Raw genomic sequence first — 21,097 nt, forward strand, 5'->3', positions numbered from 1 at the left:
TATATATATATATATATATATATATATATATATATATATATATATATATATATATATATATATGCAGAAGCAGGTCTGGCTGTCGTCACCTTTACGTAACCACACGATGTGCAGCGCCGTTTCGTCACTCGGTGCAAGCGTACGCCCATCACAGAGCTTGAGCGCTGCGAACGCATGCACGCGAAGCTAGCGCCTCTACGGTGTCTTCGCTGTCTGAGAACTGGGTCAACTCCGCAAGACGTCTCGGGCACATCGCCGCCGTCTGCGTTTCGCGCCGTTCCGGCAGAGGTGGCGTACAGTAGAGGCACTGGGTTGGCTATGGGTGGCGTGTTAACAAGAATGTTAGTATTTCTCCTGCCGCCCATTTATTTTTGTATGCAAGAGGAAAGTCCTCTGAGTCGAACGAAGCTTACGTTCGCTGACAACATTCCACTCTTCTGTCATTTTTTTTTCCTTCTTCTGAGAAACCGTCACCAAACCCATAGGAGTATTTCCGCTGTAGAACCGAGAGGCTCGGTTCCTCAAAGACATAATGCCGATGCTGCCCAGTGATTAAATGTATACTAGTACGGTGGCCAGCCTGACAAAGCACACTGCGGCATGTTACAGCCAGTCTGGACTCGCCTGCACGATTACTGCATGTTCAGCAACCGAGGACTCCTGCAGGCACTTCTGAGGTCAAAACTGCGCCTGGAAATCATTTCTGCCGCGCGGATGTGGTCAGCTGCTTGAACCAAAAGCTGCGCACAAGCCCAGACAACATATATCACTGTCAGCGATGTTCCATTAGAGGAATTTCGCTTTTTGAGGAAATTTGAGCCAAATTTGACGAAGCGGGAATATTTACGGAGTTGCAGGAATTTTTAAGAACCGGAATCGTCTCCCTTTTCCAAGATTAAAATTGACGGTGTTTTGAAGCTTCTTCACGGAAAAAACGCTCCGAAAAGGGGGATTTTGGGTCTGTTTGGGGGAATTTTCGCTTACGGCATTGAAAATCACTGTTCACTCTAAGCCCCAGTAGCGCTTATCTCACTCCCCTGGACTCGTGCCTGGGGAGGCGAAAGGTTAAAATCTATAATCGTTTGAAGTGTTTTCACTACGACATTGTGTGGCTAGGAAAGATTGAAGCTGAACTGAAGAACGATCTTCGTGGAACGGCCTTTGAAACGCATATAGTTTATTCGCACAGCCACGGTCTGAAAACGCCGCTTCTTTGAAGGAATATCGCTTCCCCTAAAACCACACTTATTCGCGTTCTGCTGAGTTCATATTGTTATTAACTTTATTCATACCTTATGCTAACTTTCCCTATCCCCTTCAGAGCCGAGCAAAAGTTCGGTTTGTCAGCGTTAACCGAAATGTGTTTGCCAAGTCTAGGTGTATTTGTCAAGGCGCACAACCCTGCAAAAAATAGCAGAATTAAGAGAAAACATTTCGCCTCGCCCTACTCGATATCCAGAAATTTGGATCGTACCAACACCTCGCACAAATTACGGCATGCAGATGACTTTGTTTCAGTCTCCCACAAGAAATAAACTACAGTTGACTACGGAAAACCTGCGTACATTAAAAAAAGTGTTGGTCGCTGTGATAGCATCAGGCAACTGCTAACGATATTTCTTTGAGTGTATCATTTTCCTAATCATATAACCAGTTTCAGTTTGTTTTTCATTTATTTTCTGCTAATACATGATATTCTGTTGGTGATTTCTGGTTGGTGATGATTTTGATGTTGATGATCTTCTTTTCCTTGCTGCCGCTGTCGATGTAGATGTTTCTTCTATGGGAGGTGGGGGCTGTCAAGCCACAAAACCGTGGCTTTTTTCTCGCCTTCCTTATCACCGTTTGCTGTACTGCGTTTTTCTCGTATGTTTCTATCATGTAAAATTTCGATTGCGGTAGAATAAAGAAACTCAAACTCAAATATACACATAACAAATTTTCGGCCATAGGTACAGCAGTTGTTTCTCTATGGCATGCCTTCATGCTTTGCGCTACGGTTCTCCGTGCCTTCAGAAACACGCAACGACGTCTTTCGGCGCACATGTATAGTTGAATACATACGCGTCAGAACACAAGCGCAAATCGAAGTTACAAAAAGTTAGTGTTGACTGAGGAACCAAATCGGAAGGCTGCTCAGAGCGCCACAAAAATGCTTCAAAAGGTGACTACATAGGAACACAGTGAGTACTCTCAGACTTCTTGCGGAGAATAGGCTGCTTTCCTCCGCCGCTGGCGCTCCGTCAAAGGTTGAGGCTTCACACATACCCCGGGTTTTTCAGCTTTGCTAGTGAAGTAGTGCTTTAGCACTAAAAAATATGAACATTGTTACCTTCGCGGGGTCAGACGAGGATATATGCTGAATGGCATCAAACCTGTGCTCTTCCGTTCACAGCAGTCAGGCAGGAACACTGTGCTTTATCATAGCACCAAACACTCCAGATAGCCCGCTCATACATTATCACGAATATTACCGACCACAGGAGACGATTCTGCGTGAATGATCGTAACACTCGGAGAGCGCTCACTGGATAGCACACTCTGTGAAGCAAAACAGAAAATAATAGGACAATGCAGCTCTGGCAGAAAAGACTCAACACTAGTCGAAAAAGTAGCTAAAACAAAACTTCGCCCAATTACAATCCTTAGGAAAGCGCATCGGTCGCAGGATTCAAGCGAAACAAGACACTACTGCTATGGAAGGCATACAAAGTCTGAGTGAAACAAACAGAAGCAATGTAAACGTCACAGACCATTAACGCCTGCCACAGGGCTTCAAGCAGGCCACGTCCGCCACTTCCGGGCTCGCGCAGCGTGCGATGACGAAGCACCGTCGTGGCGCCCTTGGAAAACTTCGTAACCCAGTTTGCAGAGGCATCTAAGAATTACGCACGGTCACCGAGTCACCACGTAGTCCAAGAAGGTCACAAGGCTTTCATTCATTCTCGCGTTGTCACAGACTGCTGCGTCGGAAATCTGCCTGCTGCAGGAGTTTGATGCGCATCTGAGAGGGTGGCATGGCATGGGGGGTTTAACGTCCCAAACTACTCATGGCCTACGAGAGACGCCGTAGTGGAGGGCTCCGTATTAATCTGAACCACCCGGAGTTCTTTAATACGCGCTGACATCGAAAGCCACGCGGGCGTTTTTTTTATTTTGCCTCCATCGAATGCAGCCGCTGCAGCCGGGATTCGACACCGCGTCCTTAGGCTCTTCATACCCTTGGCTTCCGCTAGCTAAGGCAGCCCGTATAAACACAGCATGTTCCGCAACTCGACTGAAGTGCTACCTACAATTTTCATATCTTCCCAGCGTCGTTCACGATTATTTGTTGCCCGCTCAGGATGAAAATTAGGAACGCTTCCAGATACGAACGAATTAAACTGTGAAGACTAACAAATGACGTTTGTTAGCCGCCTAAAGTGTAAAAACCGCCCATTTTCGAGCAATGGATTCGTCATATAAAGCGAGAGACCGCAAACTGATAGAGTAGGCTCTATTAAAAAGGAGAAACGAATAAGCGGAGTTACCAGCCGTCCAGAGTACCGTCCCTGCGTACCGGTATCTACGGGAAATAGATACCGCTACGCAGGAACTTCCCTGGGCAGACTGGCGCACGTTCACAGATAACACGTGCCTTTCTTGACCGCAGCTAACGCAATTGATGTCGCTGCCAAGCTGCTCCTGCGTAAGAAGCCAGTGAGCCGCATCAACTCCGCGCCACCGTTGTTGTGAAGTATTGCGGATGGGACCTTTTCTGCGTTACGAACAGCATTGACGGAAAATACTTTTTGCGCGTTCATGCATCTGCGCCAGTTTGTCCTTACGGCAATGCTTGAAGGTATGCCTGCGATTACAGCTAAAATTCAGCAGCGAAATGTTTTACCAAGCGAGTGAACTGTTATGATTTCTCGACATTTTTTTTTTGTTTTCGTTCCGAAGGAAACCATTTTGTTGTTCGAAATCGCACGCGCACAAACACACATACCAACGAGCGAACATAGAGCCCTCGGCTGTTTATGATGTTCGCAAACATTACCGTCCATTGCGAGTTCAAAATCACCTAGGTAGAAGCTGCAAAGAGCAACGTGACCCGGTAAAAGCACTGAACGGCATTTCCAGAAGTGCACGCTAGCATGGAACAGAGCTTATTTAAACTGTGTCGGCGCGGGAGCGGATGCGAGCGCCTCTAATAATCGTGCCTATACGATAGTTCCCATATCCCTCGTGTCGGACGCCTCACGCTTTTGCTTTCCACGACGTCGTTTCAATTTGCGAGACGAATTCGCGCAGATTACAGGCTAGCACTTAGTAAGCAGCACATATACAGCTATACGCTAAATACAAAACAAAAAAGGGGGGACGTGCCAGTGCACACCGTGCCGCAAGCAGCGTCAAGGCGCGTGGCTTTGTTCAGCTGGGTGGAAAAAGAAAACCATTTGGACGCTTCACTCGCAGGACTGTATAGCACATACTGAATAACAGGCCGCGCCTTATTTCTCCCTGCTGTCCCCGTCACCGCGGCCGCCTGCTGTTCCTTTGCACCCTTCATTTTGTCACGCAGCTGTCGGCCCGGTACCCGTCCTTTCGTCACGGCCGCCGCCGCTTGCGCACGCCGCTCACGTAGGGACATCAGTGTGAGGCGCCATTCAGTTACATACGGAACGTGACGGCTGCATTACGCCTAAACGAGCCGTTAGAAAGCGGCCGAGTTCGCGCTTCGCGGCGGCGAGCGGTGACCGAGCGAAACGGCCCGCTTAGGCGCGCTGGTTCTGAAGAAGTCATTCCGATTCCCCTGGCGTTTCTCACGGCGGTTAAGTGGAGGGGGGATATCTGCTTGGCGATACGCCAGAAAAAGAAAAAAAAAATAGCAACACTCCCAGCGAACTCAACGAGAGCTATTCAGAATCTGTACTCTGCTGACGCCTTCCTTCAAATTTATTTTCGTTTCGAGAGAATTAGTGTTCGTACGTGCAACATGCTATAAAACTTTTGTTGGCCGGTTGCCTACTCTATCTGGGGTACTTGGAGTATTTCAACAAGGAGTGCAGAACAGTTCTATTTCGAGCCGCCGCGGTGGCTGAGTGGTTATGGCGCTCGGCTGCAGACCCGAAAGACACGGGTTCGATCCCGGCCGCGGCGGTCGAATTTCGATGGAGGCGAAATTCTAGACGCCCGTGTGCTGTGCGATATCAGTGCACGTTAGAGAACCCCAGGTGGTCGAAATTTCCGGAGCCCTTCACTACGCTGTCCCTCATAGCCTGAGTCGCTTTGGGACGTTAAACCCCCATAAACCAAACCAGTTCTATTTCGGTGTGGACAAATGAACATGGTGCACAGCGGAAACGCTTTGGTTTCATGACTATGGTAGACAAGTAGCCTGAAAACAAACAATGACCCTGAAGCTTCTGCATGCCGTGACAGCATGAGTGGAGGCTTGAGGAGGTAAATACAGCTGCACACTTCATAAAGTTGATAAATAAAGAACGCGGCCAGTGACGTAACTGCAGACAACATTTATCGCGGAAAAAAAAAACGTAATGGCTCAAATACTGCGAGTTTCTTACAATATACCCACACAATCTTTTTAAGCATCCGTTATGGTGTCTCTGTCAGCGCAGCTGAAAGTCCAGCTCGCTCTGGTCAACAAGCCACAGGATAAATGAGCGCTTGGCCGTGCGCTCTTTAATAAAATAGCACACTCTTTCTTTAAAATAACTGTGCACTTTTCATAGACTTAACTACAGAGTTTCCCCTCCTGAACGAATAAAAAAAGCTCTACACTTGGAGTTTTGCGAAGAACATTGAGCTTGTGCTGTCGGGCAGCCCAGACACAGCAGACGACTGGAGAAAGTGAACAGAAATCCTCCTGGGATGACCATACACTTAGCGCCTAAAACTATCGAAACGGAAATCAGTCTGTATACACGGTTTTGCCGTTTACAAACAAACATGGTTGCTGATGGGTTACAAACATGGGTTACGAACAGATATGGGCGCAGTGTTTGATAAAGCGCCGGTGCGCGTGGGCTTAGTCATTTAGTTACAGCTAAGTTCTTTCTCAAGCTTGCTCGTCGCTACCTCACAGCTGATCTTTGTCATTTCGTGAGCGGGACGGTTTATCAAGGTCCAAGTTTCGCAGAAAATACGCCGGTGCCCTTCGCTTTGTTGGCCACAGTCACAGTACAGCTGCCTGCGCACTCTAGCGTCGAGACGCTCGGAGTGCGAAATCAAAATCATGCGCGCTGCTCGCGCTTAAGCAACTTCGCAACACGTACACTCCTTCTTCAAGGCCCGCTTAAGATAAGAGATATCCACACGACACGAAGGTACTGAGAGGCTTTTTCGACGCGAAAAAAAGAAGAAAGAAACATTGCACAGGAAGCTAAAGTGTTTGCGATTCCATCACTTCCACTAGAGCGCCTCGAGGGGCGAGCGAAAAAGCAGAGACTACCAAAGAGCGAGGCATGCGTGCGTACGTACAACGGCATGCCCGCCGTTGCACCGGATGCGCTCTTTTGCAATGGAAAACGTAAGAGCCGCTGGAAAGCTTTCTTTGGTCGTGTGGGGAAATGCGCGCGGCCTGCGAATGCAGCAGCCAGGGGCCGACGGAAAGCAGCAATCAGGCCTGCGGCGCGGACGCCCTCTCGGAACAGCGGCGGGAAAAGCGGAGAGGGGAAAACAAAGGAGAGAGAGAGAGAGGGGGGGGGGGGGGGAGCGGCATTCCCGGAGGCTTGCCGTGTGACAGGAAACGTTGCTCAAAACTGCGCTGGTGCCCGCCGCGAAAGCAAATATTATTAAGCCGGCGACGAGAGAATCGAATCGAACAGTTTCCTGCGATTACCCGGAGGGGAATCTCGTGCTCTGAATGCCCTTCATTCGCACGAATGCGTGGAGAGGAAATGCTTTGTGGGCGATCCATTGGGACGTGCTCGTCGTTCGCTGGGAAATTTTCACTCCGGGAACAATTGGTGCGCCGTGCTGCGGTGTTTTGGCTTGGGCTGCAGTTATCAGGGGCAGTCGTACAGACTTTGATAAACTCTAGCATCCCGCAGTCGCACGTGGGAATAGAGGGACATGTGGAGGTACTCGTATTGGAAGCAGTGGCTATTGCATGCTAATTTCAGACAGCCGACCTGAGTTAGTCAAACGCTGAAAATTAAGCCATGAAAGCAACCGCTTTTTTGTTTTTACACAAGCATAATCGTACAATGTAGAAAATGAGCTGAAACCAAAAATGAACGAGACTTGTCCTTGTGCATCATCGTCGTGCAGCTGTATAAAACACTTCTCGCAGCTATGAGGAATAATGAATGCCTTGGTTTACACTACGAAGAGCACGTCGAAAGCACCCCACTAAATTGAGAATTTCTTCTCTCAAATAAACCAAACAGCATTTTTTTGTGTGTGTGGGTGTGAAATTTAGCATAGATGAGCGCGCACATAGTGACAAAGAGTCTACACAGTGCGAAACTGGGTAACTACAGGGCAGATATATATATGAAGAGACTTTAAGAACACCAAACAGAATGTCACCTCATCCTGCACCACTATGTATACCTATAGCAGGCACAAGGTAACGACAACAGTCCAGTGTCTAATACCACTCATATGTCCCCATGACAAACATAAGGAGGAAGCTGGCAGTCCCCGAAGACTAGGAAAACATATGGGAATGCTTTTTTTTTAATTTGTGATGTAGATTTAGGGAAAATTAGAAATGAAATCATTTTTTTGCCTGAAAGATAGCTGATTAGAAAGAAGATGTTTGTTTTTCTTTTTGTTTTGTTTTTTCTACTTTCTAATAAATTATCTTTGAGGTAAAAAATGATTACCAGTGCTAATTTCACACTGATAAACAGCACAATTGAAAAAAAAATTCCCTATGCTTTCCTTTGTTTCGGTGACTGTTGGCTTCGATCGTATGTACAGTTTTGGTCAAAAGTCTTAAGGCCAAAGGCTTTCGGCCTCAGCCGCATAACAGAGCCATTGCGGCACTATTAAAGACCGAATGACCTTGAAATGCTAACAGAAGGTTTCTTCTTGCGGTAGAGACGCTTCCTGCTTGTCTTGTGTTTTGAATGATCCGCTACACGGAACTTTCTAGTGACATTCATTTAGGTGCAGCTGAACGCTGTGGCCTCGAGATTTTTGACCAAGACTGTACGTTATAACGAGCCCCTCATTTCCCTGCCCTTGTCTAACCATGAAAAATGCATATACAGGAGAACACACAACATTTGACAGCCCGCAACGTTACGCTGCGTTTGGGTATGTAAAGTTTCAAGAAATTTTGAAAGCTCGAAAAAAAAAAAGGCGTTATTTTCCTGTTTTGTTTTTCAGAAAAAAATGCGAAAAAAAATCGAGAACGCGCAGTTTCATTAAGCACGTTTATTTTGTAACTCAAAAATAAGTAGAGAGTTGTATTTATTGCACAGAAACAAGGACGCCGCAAAGCCTTTCAGTAAAGATGGTGACATATTGCAAACAATACAATCGACGCAAAGCATATTGCGCTAGTCTGACTCATCACTGTTGGGTACGGATATTCTTGTTCGTGGACCTTTTCCCACATCGAGGTTCAAGTGCACGCGCTCTCCCGCAAGCCTGTCGCGCAGTTTTGTGTGCCCATTACTGAAATGACAGCAGTTTCTTTCACGTGACGAAGACGATGGGGGAATTCAGAGCAGCTGGCATGCGAATGAGGTTGATGCAAAGACCTTTCCACCATGTTTGCAGCTCCAGATGCTTAGCAGACTCCCAAATAGCTCATTTCGGTCAAATATTTCAGTGCTGCACAGTGAGATGATACTGTGCAGAAAACTTCATTTGGAAATTTGGAATATATCGTTGGGCACTTGAACCGCGCCGTAAGGGAAGGGATAAAGGCGGGAGTGAAAGAAGAAAGGAAGAAAGAGGTGCCGTAGTGGAGGGCTCCGGAATAATTTCGACCACCTGGGAATCTTTAACGTGCACTGACATCGCACAGCACACGGGCGCCTGAGCGTTTTGCCTCCATAAAAACGCTAAGGCACCCGTGTGCTGTGCGATGTCAGTGCACGTTAAAGATCCCCAGGTGGTCGAAATTATTCCGGAGCCCTCCACTATGGCACCTCTTTCTTCCTTTCTTCTTTCACTCCCTCCTTTATCCCTTCCATTACGGCGCGGTTCAAGTGTCCAACGATATATGAGACAGACACTGCGCCATTTCCTTTCCCCCAAAAAACCAATTATTATTATTATAATTTTGGCGTTGTTTTTCTATAGACAATGAAAAAAAAGAAACATTTTAATTTTTCGAGGTACCTTTGAGGCACATTTCTAGCTGCGTTCGATTCAATACTCACGATTCAAATTGGGCGCGCCTGTTGAAGGCATTCCAGTTAAAACTTGAAAAACTAGGGATGGCTGCGTGATGCTTCACGTAGCCATCATGCCAGGATGTACTATCAGCAACAAATGAAACGCGAACAAGAAAACTGAGGCAGCAACCCATAAACACCAACATATTAGCTACTGGAGAGCAAATACAAGCAAAATTGATTAACACTTCTGTAGAAGAGTCTTCGCGCTTTCGAAGTCAAAAAACCCTCCGATAGTAATGAGCTTCCCCCGCCTAAGATCTTGTTATTTTGCTGTTCGTTGCTCAATTGTCTTGTTCGTGTTTCATTTCTTGCTGATAGTACACTGTATACTGAGAGAATAAAGTAGTTTACAACTCGGTTACAAACACAAACGCGCATTACGATGCTCTTCTCGCATGGATTCATATACCCAATGCACAGTACATTTCTTGAACTATAACTCCCTTGGTTTGGTTTATTGGGTCATGTGGTTTAACGACCAAAAGCGACTCAGGCTATGAGGGACGCTGTAGTGAAAGGTTCCGGAAATTTCGACCACCTGGGGTTCTTTAACGTGCACTAGCATCGCACAGTACACGGGCCTCTAGAATTTCGCCTTCATAGAAATTCCGCCGCCGCGGCCGAGATCGAACCCGCGTCTTTCGGGTCAGCATCCGAGCGGCGTAACCACTGAGCCACCGCGGTGGGTCGAGGCCTAACTCTCTTGAACGCGCTCAGCAGATGGCCAAAAATGTATGCGTATATTACCGTAAACACGAAAAACAGCGTGAAGATACTCAACTTGACGCATAAGCAGAGAAACCAGATGTGTACGTGACAAGTTGGCACCAGGAGTTACTAGGAGAGCGAGCGGTGTTCCGTTGTACTCACAACAAAAGGTGCTCAAAACACGTAACGCACGGTGTCCATCCGCGACGCTGCTGACGAGAAAGCAATTGAAGTCGAACAAAAACAATACTTATTTACGCCACGTCCGCTACAATGTCCCGGAGACGTGCGCGTATAACCAATTCCTCGCTCCTCGAATAAAAGAAAAAGGTCCGTTTCCTAGGGAATACGCGTGCGCATTGTCGCAATGCAGCAAACCTCGGAAAAGATATGTCGAATGCGACAACGTCCAGTACAGACCAGCGTAAACAAAGACTTACAAAACTCGCGACAAGCTGTGCCAGCCTCGCTGATCGGCGCTGTTTTCCGCCTCTTTTAGGCCTTACAAAACAAGCGCACACCACGTGCTGTTTGTGCCACCTCGCAGCATGAAGCCGCAGGGCGGAGGGGCAAGCGCACGGGATGCTCACCGGCTGTGTCGAAATAAGGGAAATCTGGGTACAAAAGGCTTGCCCACGATTTAAAAAATGATAAATAAATCGTGTGAGAACGGGCAGGTATTAAGCCAGAGCTTAAAGCTTAAAATGGGGCCGACATATAAGGATGCTTATCGAACCCTGCTCCTGGTTGGAATTCGAACTCAGATTAATACACAGCCTTCTTTGTTTTATTCCGCCCATAACATCCTCAGCAACGAAGTGACCTGTGAATTGCGGCGCGCCTCCTGACACGAACCCTCTTTATACGTCGACAGAGCGACAGTAACGGCGTCAAGGTGAATAATGAATGGGCCAAACGATTACTCAAGACTATGAAGTGGCACACTATTACATGGTTGAATCTCTGTGCCCATAATCAGCACTTACACTCGCAGTAATGATAGTATGTTTGTTTTTTATTATATATCTTCTATTCAATCAAAGATGAAATTGCTTGTTTTGTAAAAGAACGTATTTAGGACACTTCGAAAGTTTATCACTGGTTCAAAAGTTCCGTCATCAACAAACGTGAGGCAGTTGACAGCAAGCTAGCGGTTCATAAACTGCATTTCAGCTGACCTTTGAAACATTTGGAGGCCTTGGAAACTCTTGCCGAGACGGGAGAACGTGCCTCAAAATTCGCCGTTTTTAAACCATGCCCAGATATTCTGGACAGGCAAATTTTTTCAACGTGAAGTTGTCTATGAACGCAATTTTTTTGCATGCCGTTGAGACTGCGCCATAGCAATCAATATATTCGCATATCCGTGCTCGGGACGATGATAGTTTGGGGCCGTAATTATTGCCAAAACCGCACCCCAATGGTTTTTTATGGTAATCTTAACTACTCGGTGGGAACGCAGGAGAAACTTTGAAGGCAAGATTTTGCTGCGTATCAGAAGGTTAGACCACTCCGATCAATATGTTCATAACGGGTACCTCACAGTATTACAGTATACCAGTTGCCTCATAGTTAAAGTGGTGTCCAAAGGAATCATTGCTTACATGTGGGAAAAGCGCATGCATACGGAAGTATGTCTCCAGAAAGAGCGTGGTATGCGCACATGACACGCAGGACACTAGACACGTTTTTGGGCAAATTAGGTTAATGAATGAGATGAAACAAGGTGTTCATGCCAATTCTTTACAACGGTTGCTCCCTTTGCAGAAGCGTGAATTGAAAGTTGTGAAATGTGGGCGTTGCGTTCAGAATCAGCTGCGAACGACGCTGTGCTCCCTATTAGTTCTGACCACGTGTGGTTCTCCAACCGGAGCAGATTCTCCGGATGCACTAAGGCTTTCGAATTCTGCTCTCATCGAAGGGCGGAGACTGAGGCTGGCAGACAGCTTCTGTGCTAACAGTTGAGCGCCCAGCCAACAAGACTATACGCATACGACTTCCACAAGAAAAACTTGAGATGCTCCGGCTATGAATGCAGAAGAGACACGTTTAGTGGAGACAAGCCGCACCTCATGAATAGCGCTCCAAGCGGATTGGCGTCTCATTCATTGCTACACTCAGATGAGACGAATGGCGTGGACTGAGCACTGCACTGATTACCGCTCGGCGATGCATCCCTTGGAAGTCCTCATGCTACAGCGCACTTTCACGACTTGAGTGACTGGGCAAACTTGCCATGGGCAAACTTGCCATGGGCAAACTTGGCCATGGCAAACTTGCTAGAGACAAACCGTGCGTCGAAAGTTGCGTAACCGACGGTAAACGTGCGACAAACCACGTCTGAAGTTTTCCACATGGAACACACCAGAACAGCAAAAATGCACTCATCGCATTGCTGAAAATAGATTTTACCGCCTTGTGTAGCATTACGTAAACGATCGAAACTTACCTGCACGGGTCGCTCGTATTATTTAGGCGTTTAGAGCCGCTCAGTAGCACCTCTTGGGCCATACCTAACTCGACAAATTGACTTTCGTGCTTCAGCTTCGCAAAAGAAGAGATGACAAGCTCTGAACTGTCAGCTTATGCATCAAGCGCCAGAGCAGCGACAGGTGACACAATCTACGGCAGTGCGTTAAACGTGATAACAGCGACGGGACACAGAGAAAAGCAAACGCCCGACCGACAGGAGTGATGCAACATAAAGTTGTTCCAGGGCATCGCTTGAATTGCTGCAGCTGCGCTCCATGCATCACAGCGTCTGTTCCGTACGTAGTCATGCACCCGAATGCGGCTTTCTATAATTCACTTCCTGCCCTTTCCTCGAACCTCTAAACACCGCGCTCCGATGCACAACAGCCGCCGTCAATTTGCGTGAACTACCGTCAAGTCGAAGATTGGACAGCCGCCACTGTAGCTCAGTTGGTAGAACAGCGGACGCGAAATAAGGAGGCCGTCGGTCCGAATCCCACAGGTGGCATGTGGCTACTTTTCTTCTACTTTCTAATCAATTATCTTTCAGCCATTAAGTGGTTAAACTATTAATTTATATTGATGAACACCACAAGAAAAAACAGAGGATAGAATCCATTTCGAAACAGCGCAACAAAGACGGGACGTGGAAACTGAGGTGTAAAGACAAACATGCGCTGACTAACAACTGGGTTTATTGAAAAAAACACACAAAATATATACAGAGTTAGGAAAGATTAATCGCCACCATAGTCAACTCATGCCACATGTGACGCCAGATATCCAATCTCCCCTTCGGAAAGGGCGACGTGAGAAAGGCGCAACGTGCATTAGTTGCCCATCGGTCGCCCTTTCCGAAGGGGAGATTGGATATCTGGCGTCACATGTGGCATGAGTTGACTATGGTGGCGATTAATCTTTCCTAACTCTGTATATATTTTGTGTGTTTTTTTCAATAAACCCAGTTGTTAGTCAGCGCATGTTTGTCTTTACACCTCAGTTTCCACGTCCCGTCTTTGTTGCGCTGTTTCAAAATGGATACGTACCAACTTGCCCAAATTTCTGCTTTACTCAGAGGATAGAAACATTCCTCTAGGCTTCTATTAGTTTCGGTGACTATCCGCTTCCTTCATATGTCAATTTTAAGTGTTAGTTGCACATTTACCTGCACATTCCATTGCCACTGAAAGGAGAATCTGGAAATAGCACAAGTTAAGTGTTCATTTTGCCTTTAATTGAGTTTTATTTTCTTCCGTAAAATGTAAATTAAGCTACGGCGAACTCCAAAACCGAGTGCTTCTGATCTCGGCTTTCTCTTTATTAGGCCAGCCGTCATTAATTTGTTCGGTACATCCAAGATTCTACCAAACAGTTCTGAGTCAGACGCAGGGAGAACTTTCGTCGGAGAGCGATGTTAGTGAAAGCTGAATCTTGGCGGTCATTTTTACGCGGCAGCGTAGAGGCCCGGTTCTGCAGAAAAGACGGCGTTGGAGTTGCCGTCGTCCTCGCTGTCACCAAAAAATACTGATTGGTTGAAAAAGTGGCTGCTAAGGGCGAACTCGATGGACACGTCCTAGGCGTACGGGCGAAGCACCTACGCGCACGGACGTACGCTGGAGCCTGTCTGCGCATGCGCGAGGCGCGACGCGCGAGCAGGCGCAAGCGGGGTTCGGTTTACAACAATCGGAGGACCGCGGGGCTCTCGGGGACTCTTTTCTTCATGGCTTAAAGGTCTTCCAGGCTCTCGGAACTTTTCTTCACGGTTTAACTTGTCCTTTCAGGTTGCTTTGCCTGCAAGCTTCTCGAAAGCGTACGTATTTTAACGCGATGTAGCCAAAATTCGTTGGGCCACAGCGCCGAGAGTGACCGTGTTTTCGGATTTCTATAAACTGATATCGATATTACTTAAGGTGGGCAGCACGCCTCTTAATAAATAAGGAGCCTAACGGTAAGAGTTAAAAAGTGAACGATTCAATGATAGTTAACCAGCCTGCTAGTTAGCATGTCTCAGCTGTATTCTGATCTACTACACCGCTGACAATGCTATGCCGAAAAAAGCGCTCTTCTATAACTCGGAAAGCCTATCTTTAAAAATTGTAGAAAGTCGTGAAACACCCTGTGTCTATGCCGTGTAGTCTTTCACAAAATCATTGTGATTGTAAAAGAAGAAACAGTGTGTCTGCGTGGGCAAGAGGAACAGCTGTCACGTGATACCCTTAAAGGCCGAGCTTAAGTGTCCGCTCAATTTTTTGTTCCTTTTATGAACAAGAAACGCGGGAATCAAATCTGCAGCGGTCACTCCGCTTTCTAAAACGAATTTTCATATCCTGTCACATGCCGCGTTCTCTCCCCTGGCTCTGAAATCCTGCGAAAACTCTCATACAGCAGAACTTTCTCACCTGCCAGGCGTGTTTACTACAGGTCGTGCAAACTGTTCGTAATGTGCGAATTTTCAAGGAAAGAAACATAGCTGCAAATCGACGATGCAAGGCCAACCCAGTCCTATGCAAATGCATTTGCCTGCACACAGCGGTTGCCTGCACAATGCGCACAACTCAACAATTTTTATTGTCTGTGGAAGAAAAATAAATTGGACTCTCCCTCCCTTTCTAGTGCACTTCTGCTCCGAGGCCAAGGACTCTGTATCTGGTGGTATATCCCCCGCCAACCGGTTCTCTTAAGCAGCGCACGAACTAATTAAGCCCTGAGCATGTCCGAACTAATTAAGCATGTCCGAAGACGATCTTCTCTGCCAACACCACCGCGTCTAGGAATGTAGCTCAACTAGCAGAGGAGGTCCGAAGAAGTTAGTAATTACGCGTAGCATGGCAGTCATCAATGCAAGCAGCTCTGCAACCACCGCGCGGACATCTGGACTACCACGAAATTGCACACGCGATGGATGCAGCACATTGCACCAACGACTAATGGAGACTATATTGTTTTTTTTCTTTTGACTTATGATTTCCCATAAGACAGCAGGAAGGAAAAAGCAAAAAGCACGCGGAAACATTTGCCGCCACGTTTTGCACACAACGACGCGGTGATGCTGCCACTGGTAAGTTCATAGTAACCACAACCCAAGGAGCTTACACGAGTCAGTTCTGCAGCAAAATAGTGCGATTATTCAGTGAACGCTTGCGTTTATTTTCAGTCAGAAGAGTTCGCAACGGACGTTCCAAAGGGATCACACAACGACAATCTTGTTGCTTTGTGAAGCACGGTAACATGAAGCGCCGCTCTTTGAAAAGGGAGGACTACGAATCGCATTTTACCCAGTTATTTTTTGTATGCTCTGACAAGATTTCACAACCTTCATTGGTGATATTGCCATATCCCTCACATAAAAAAAAACTCCTTCAATTCAGGAGTTCCGTCGTTTAAAAAAAAAGTTAGCGAAGAACAGCCGCAAAAAAGTTATTTCTCTTTATATGCATCACTCTAGCAACCACTGCCTCTTCCTCGAAAATGTCCGAAAATAGGTGTCATAATTAAAAAAATTAAAACTTCTTGGAGACCTTGCTAAATTTTTCTTCGCATTAATGTATCCGCTTCCTAGAGCCACTGCTTTACGGAAGGAGAAAAGGTCAATGTTGCCAATGGATTATGGAAGGCAAATAGTATTCCAAGCTTACATTACTTAACGGCATGCATTTTGTTTTACCTCTGGTATCTACAAATTTCCAAGAATATTCACACAAACTCCCAGGGCAGCTAGTTGCAATGTTTCCAAAGCTGTCTACGGCAAGAGACTCCGCATGTTTTTTTTCTGGTATAAGTAGCCGATGTCACTTTACTCTATATTTCGGTCGCACTTCGCACCGCTTCGGTTCAAGAATGATCAAACTGCATTAAATTGACCACCACAGCTAACTTTCGCGAGAATCTGATTCTGTACCGCTCATTTTACGAAGGAACAAGTCACCGTCACACCAGCAAAACCTGTTGATTCGGCTCAACTACGCCCCAAATGATCTCGCACGTACATATCTCTTCGAATCGTAAAGAGGTGAATCGCACCGATGCAATCAGTATCGACGTCGAGTGCTTTATGTCCTGCCTGAATAAATAGGGATTGAAACAATGAAGAAGTGGTCGATAGAATCGATCATGACACGGGTCACATGAACGCTGCGAAGCTCCCCATTCTTTCCAAGGTTTCAGCGTAGTCTTGATTATCGCAGGCACGTCAAGAACGTAGGAGCCGCCACCTGTTTTGCACTAGCCGGCACGCGCTTGGTAGTTCAGCGTCCAGTGTACGGAGGCGAGGAGGCAGCGGTTATTAGCCACCGACAGGAAGTTCAAGGCGCGCGCGACTAACACAGGTGGTTTGCCTTGACTGCAGCGTCGCGGTTCATTGGCTTCGCCAGCCTACATCGCACATGTTCGTGGATTGTTTTCCTTTTTTTTTTTCGTTCGAGAGCTCTCAAGCGTTTTTTCACGCATTTTTTTCCTAACCTCCATTCACAGCGGGGCTTGGTTCGGGAATGCCGAACACCATGTTTTATGCTGTAGGTAACCAAGTCAGAAATGCGGAAGTGCTGGCGAAAGCAAAACAAAAAAAAAACTCATTGCCTCCGACAACATGCGTGTTGGGACAACAGGCTCCGTTGCCATAACTCTTCGCTTAAAATAACACAGCTGCCAGCCGCAGCAAACGAGCGTGTAGAACAAACAGAAGAGGTTACCGGGCAGTAAGCTTACGCGGTTATACAAGTAAAACCCCGAACTTAGCCTTTCACAATGTTAGCTTCGGTGTAGAAATAATGAAGCAGCTGTACCTGCCACGTTAGACCACATTCCGCCACGAGTTGTATCCGGTGCTCCAGAACAGCGCTATTTTTTTTTTCTGCTAACTTTACAGCAGTGGCCTTCATTAATGTGAAAATACCTTGAAAATGTTAAAAAGGGAATGTAAAAACACTTGACATTGTTTGGGCGTCTCTTTTTTCAATCCCCTTTGTCATAATGTCACCACACAACGCGTTTTACACTGCATTGCCACACTTGACTGCAACATACTGTTTGCTTTAGTTTCTCAAGCGCAATGAAAAAGAAAGTAAGCGGCATATTTCAGCAAAACCTAAAAGGTAACCCTTGGGCAAACAGCCAAAGTTGGTTCGACCGCACGTGCAACAGGTGGGTGCGCTGGGTAAAGGCACCGCGAACTTGAATCGTTGTCGTACAGTCCAGGTTCTCATCTGTATAACTGCCCTCGTGAAGTACACTTCGATAAGCAAGAAAAAAAAAAGAAATTTAGCTGCGTCGGCTGTTCTGGGCACAAGAACAACTGAGTACGACATCCCTGATCCAACCATTCTTACGTGCTTTGGTTTAGGGTCGCAGGCCCGTACCAGAACACATCAATGAATTCTCTGGCATTTTCGCCGGCTTTACATAGGCAGTACCTCTGAAACAACACAACCGCCGGCGTTCGCAGCAGCACCGGGGTAACGTGACAGCGCACAGGAAGGAGCACGCTTGGGCTGAAACACGCTGGGGTCACGGTGTTTCCCACGAACACCTGCGCCGCAGGGAGCCGCGCACCGGCAGAGCGGTGCACTGCCACGCGCACTGCCAGGCGGACCCGGAAAACGCGTGCGCACAGCGGCAGCAGCTCGGTGCCTTTCGCGAAGCGGCGCGCGCTCGCTCGCGAGCCGGCGAGCTCCACGGCGGCTGGAAGGCCGGTGGCGCGCAGACGGAAGGGGCGTACCATGTCTTCGGCTGGGTCGGTGTCGCCCTGCTCGAGGAGCGGTATCCGCAGCTCCGTGCCGGCGGCGTCCAGGTCGGACGAGTCGCGAGTCAGCCAGCGGGCCGCCGGAACGCGCGCGTCGGGCGACCGGTGACGCTTGTCCCGCTCGCGGCCACCTCCTTGCTTCTCCGAGCCGAAACAACCGGTTTCTCCAACGTCCATGACGTCACGCCTCGTCACGTGACGCCCCGAGACACCCGGAAGCGTGCGGTGGCCGGTGATGAGGGCTCGCGGTCTGCAGCGGCCAGTGGTCACCGCTCACACCGCTCTCGACAGCCACGCTCACGCGAGTACGGCGCGCGTCCCAGACATCTGTCGTAGCCACGACGCGGCTCGGTGAGCGGTCGCGGCTGCGCGGCTGGCTTCAGAAAGCGTCGGCACATGTGCGCCGGCTTAGCGTCCGCTGACGTGTAGCGGATCGCAGCTCTTAAAGTCAAGGTCGGTGCCCGGTTGCAGTCGCGCGCGCGCGCCCGCACGTAGATTAACTGTGCGAAGCGTGGGCGCATCTGGTTGCAGAAGATTCATCCTTTAGCGGCTCCCCATATGAAAAACGCTTGCGGAGAAGGTCTGCTGACGAACGTGTTCCACGGGCGTCTCTGCGACGCCGTTAAAAAAAAAGTGCATAAGTAAAGTTCGGTTATGAAGTTCCGTTATAATAAGCATACATGATGTTTAATGTTTTTCAGTCTAGTTCGATGCAGTTCTTCAAATGTTGCCTCACAAAAGCAACCCACTGTTTTTCGGTTTCAGTGAACAAAGAAAAATGCCTACTTGTACCACAGTTGACGTGACACAGTTTTCATGCTGGATCAAGAAAGCTGTTGCGTCTCCACACCTGGCTATATGTATCATCCTATGGTAGAAGAAGCCCGCAGGGTATTTAACTTTGATCAATAGCCAAGTCTTTTGGCACCTGCAACGGTCAGGTGTATGAGCTTGTTAAATTTGACAATGTTCACGAAGTGACATTCTCATTGGTTTGGTTTATGGTTTGGTTTATGGGGGTTTAACGTCCCAAAGCGACTCAGGCTATGAGGGACGCCGTAGTGAAGGGCTCCGGAAATTTCGACCACCTGAGGTTCTTTTACGTGCACTGACATCGCACAGCACACGGGCCTCTAGAATTTCGCCTCCATCGAAATTCGACCGCCGTGGTCGGGATCGAACCCGCTTCTTTCTTTCGGGCCAGCAGCCGAGCACCATAACCACTCAGCCACCGCGGCGGCTACATTCTCATTAGGAACGTTGCCAGCTAGGAATATAAATGACGAAGAATTGGTGTGCTGGCCAGCAAGACTTCCGATCTCCACCCCTTTATTGATTCGCTTTACTAATTGTTTATCAATCGCGGTCGAGCCGCGAGCATGAACATGACGCAAGATGTGGAGAGAAGCAGCACCTTAGTATACTTTGATCTCGCGCCATGAATGCATTTTTTGTTAAATTTTAGTTTTCTGCGGCTGAGCAAAATAGAACAAGCTAACTAGTTCTAGTTCTGCCTTTTCCCCCTTTCTGCTGTGTTGCGTGTAAGAACTAGATGTTAATTGCGCAATAAAATGTTACCTTAATGCTCTGGAAACCTTCAGCTGCATTCCGGCCAAGGCTTAAAAGTCCGCCTCTCGTCAAGGAGCATGAGCAGTAGGAGGTGGTGAAGAAATCATAGGCGTTGTAACTGTCTCTCTGTGAGCACAGCTGTGCCACGCTGCGAGAGAAAGTATGAAGATAAGGGTGCTAGATAAACAGTCACACTCCAATAAGCCGCCCTACAGGTGAAGCAAACCTGGTGCAAGTGGAACGCCTTGTACCTTGCTCCTATTTATTGCCTAATCTACTCGATGTATTGGTACGAAAAACTCGTCCACATATGCTGCATCCCCCCTTGGTCACGGGCCGAGGCAGCACACCTCCCTGCCTCCTAACAGAGTCGCATGTTCTGATACCAGCAGCGAGTCGTGCTCAAGAAATCAACACTAAACGGTACGCGACACCAAAGGGGATCAACACAGATCAAGCAGAGACGAGGAAAAGCTGCTGCCGCTCCAGGAAAGGTAGGCAGCAGGCGGCGTATAAAAAAAAAAAGGAAAGGAATGAATTCACTTGTGTAGTCGCAAGAACGTGTCACGGAACGCCTGAAGCTCGCTCCGCCCGCATTCGCGGAAGGAAAAAGAACCACCTGTCGTTAATTAACCTGCTTGTTTTCGCCTTGTGTATTGCAACGTACAAAAATACCCCCACTGATTTCTAATATTTTTCACTAAATTGACCTTGATTTGGCCGCAAGAGCAGCAACAGGGAGATGAAGCGCTGTTAATAAGCTATATATATATATATATATATATATATATATATATATATATATATATATATATATATATATATATATATATATATATATATATATATATATATATATATATATATATATATATATATATATATATATAACATAAAATCACCGAAAAATTGAAGAAACATAACAGGATTTAATTCACGACGTTTCGGCTGGAGGATCAGCCTTTTTCGGAGGTCGTGGGTTCGTATCCCACCGGGGGCATGGTTGTTTTTTCTGCTGCTTTATACATTTTCTTTAAAACTAATTGATTGGCACTACAAATTAAAAACACAAACAAATTAGAAACATTCCCCTATGCACCTTGGCTTCCTTAATATATATATATATATATATATATATATATATATATATATATATATATATATATATATATATATATATATATATATATATATATATATATATATATATATATATATATATATATATATATTAAGGAAGCCAACA

At 47.0% G+C, this 21,097-nt stretch overlaps 2 protein-coding genes across 12 annotated transcripts in view; one reads left to right on the forward strand and one right to left on the reverse strand.

Moving 5' to 3' along the window:
• Nucleotides 1-21,097, reverse strand: part of LOC144114112 (prolyl endopeptidase FAP-like) — a 377,138-nt gene that overhangs the window by 162,212 nt on the left and 193,829 nt on the right. For 2 of the 11 annotated variants that reach the window (XM_077647599.1, XM_077647598.1), the window contains exon 1: nucleotides 18,259-18,638. The exons of 6 other annotated variants lie outside the window; for them this stretch is intronic. In XM_077647599.1, the coding sequence (XP_077503725.1) occupies nucleotides 18,259-18,459 (201 nt within the window). In that variant the 5' untranslated portion in view covers nucleotides 18,460-18,638. Of the gene's footprint in view, nucleotides 1-18,258; nucleotides 18,639-21,097 lie in introns of those variants that run through there. 3 more of the 11 variants (XM_077647600.1, XM_077647602.1, XM_077647603.1) reach the window with 3 other exon arrangements.
• The window catches only part of LOC144114114 (uncharacterized), a 169,603-nt gene that overhangs the window by 125,922 nt on the left and 22,584 nt on the right, over nucleotides 1-21,097 (forward strand). The window lies entirely within an intron of this gene.

This window comes from Amblyomma americanum, chromosome 1, assembly GCF_052857255.1.
Source record: "Amblyomma americanum isolate KBUSLIRL-KWMA chromosome 1, ASM5285725v1, whole genome shotgun sequence".
In the NCBI taxonomy this organism is placed as follows: domain Eukaryota; kingdom Metazoa; phylum Arthropoda; class Arachnida; order Ixodida; family Ixodidae; genus Amblyomma; species Amblyomma americanum.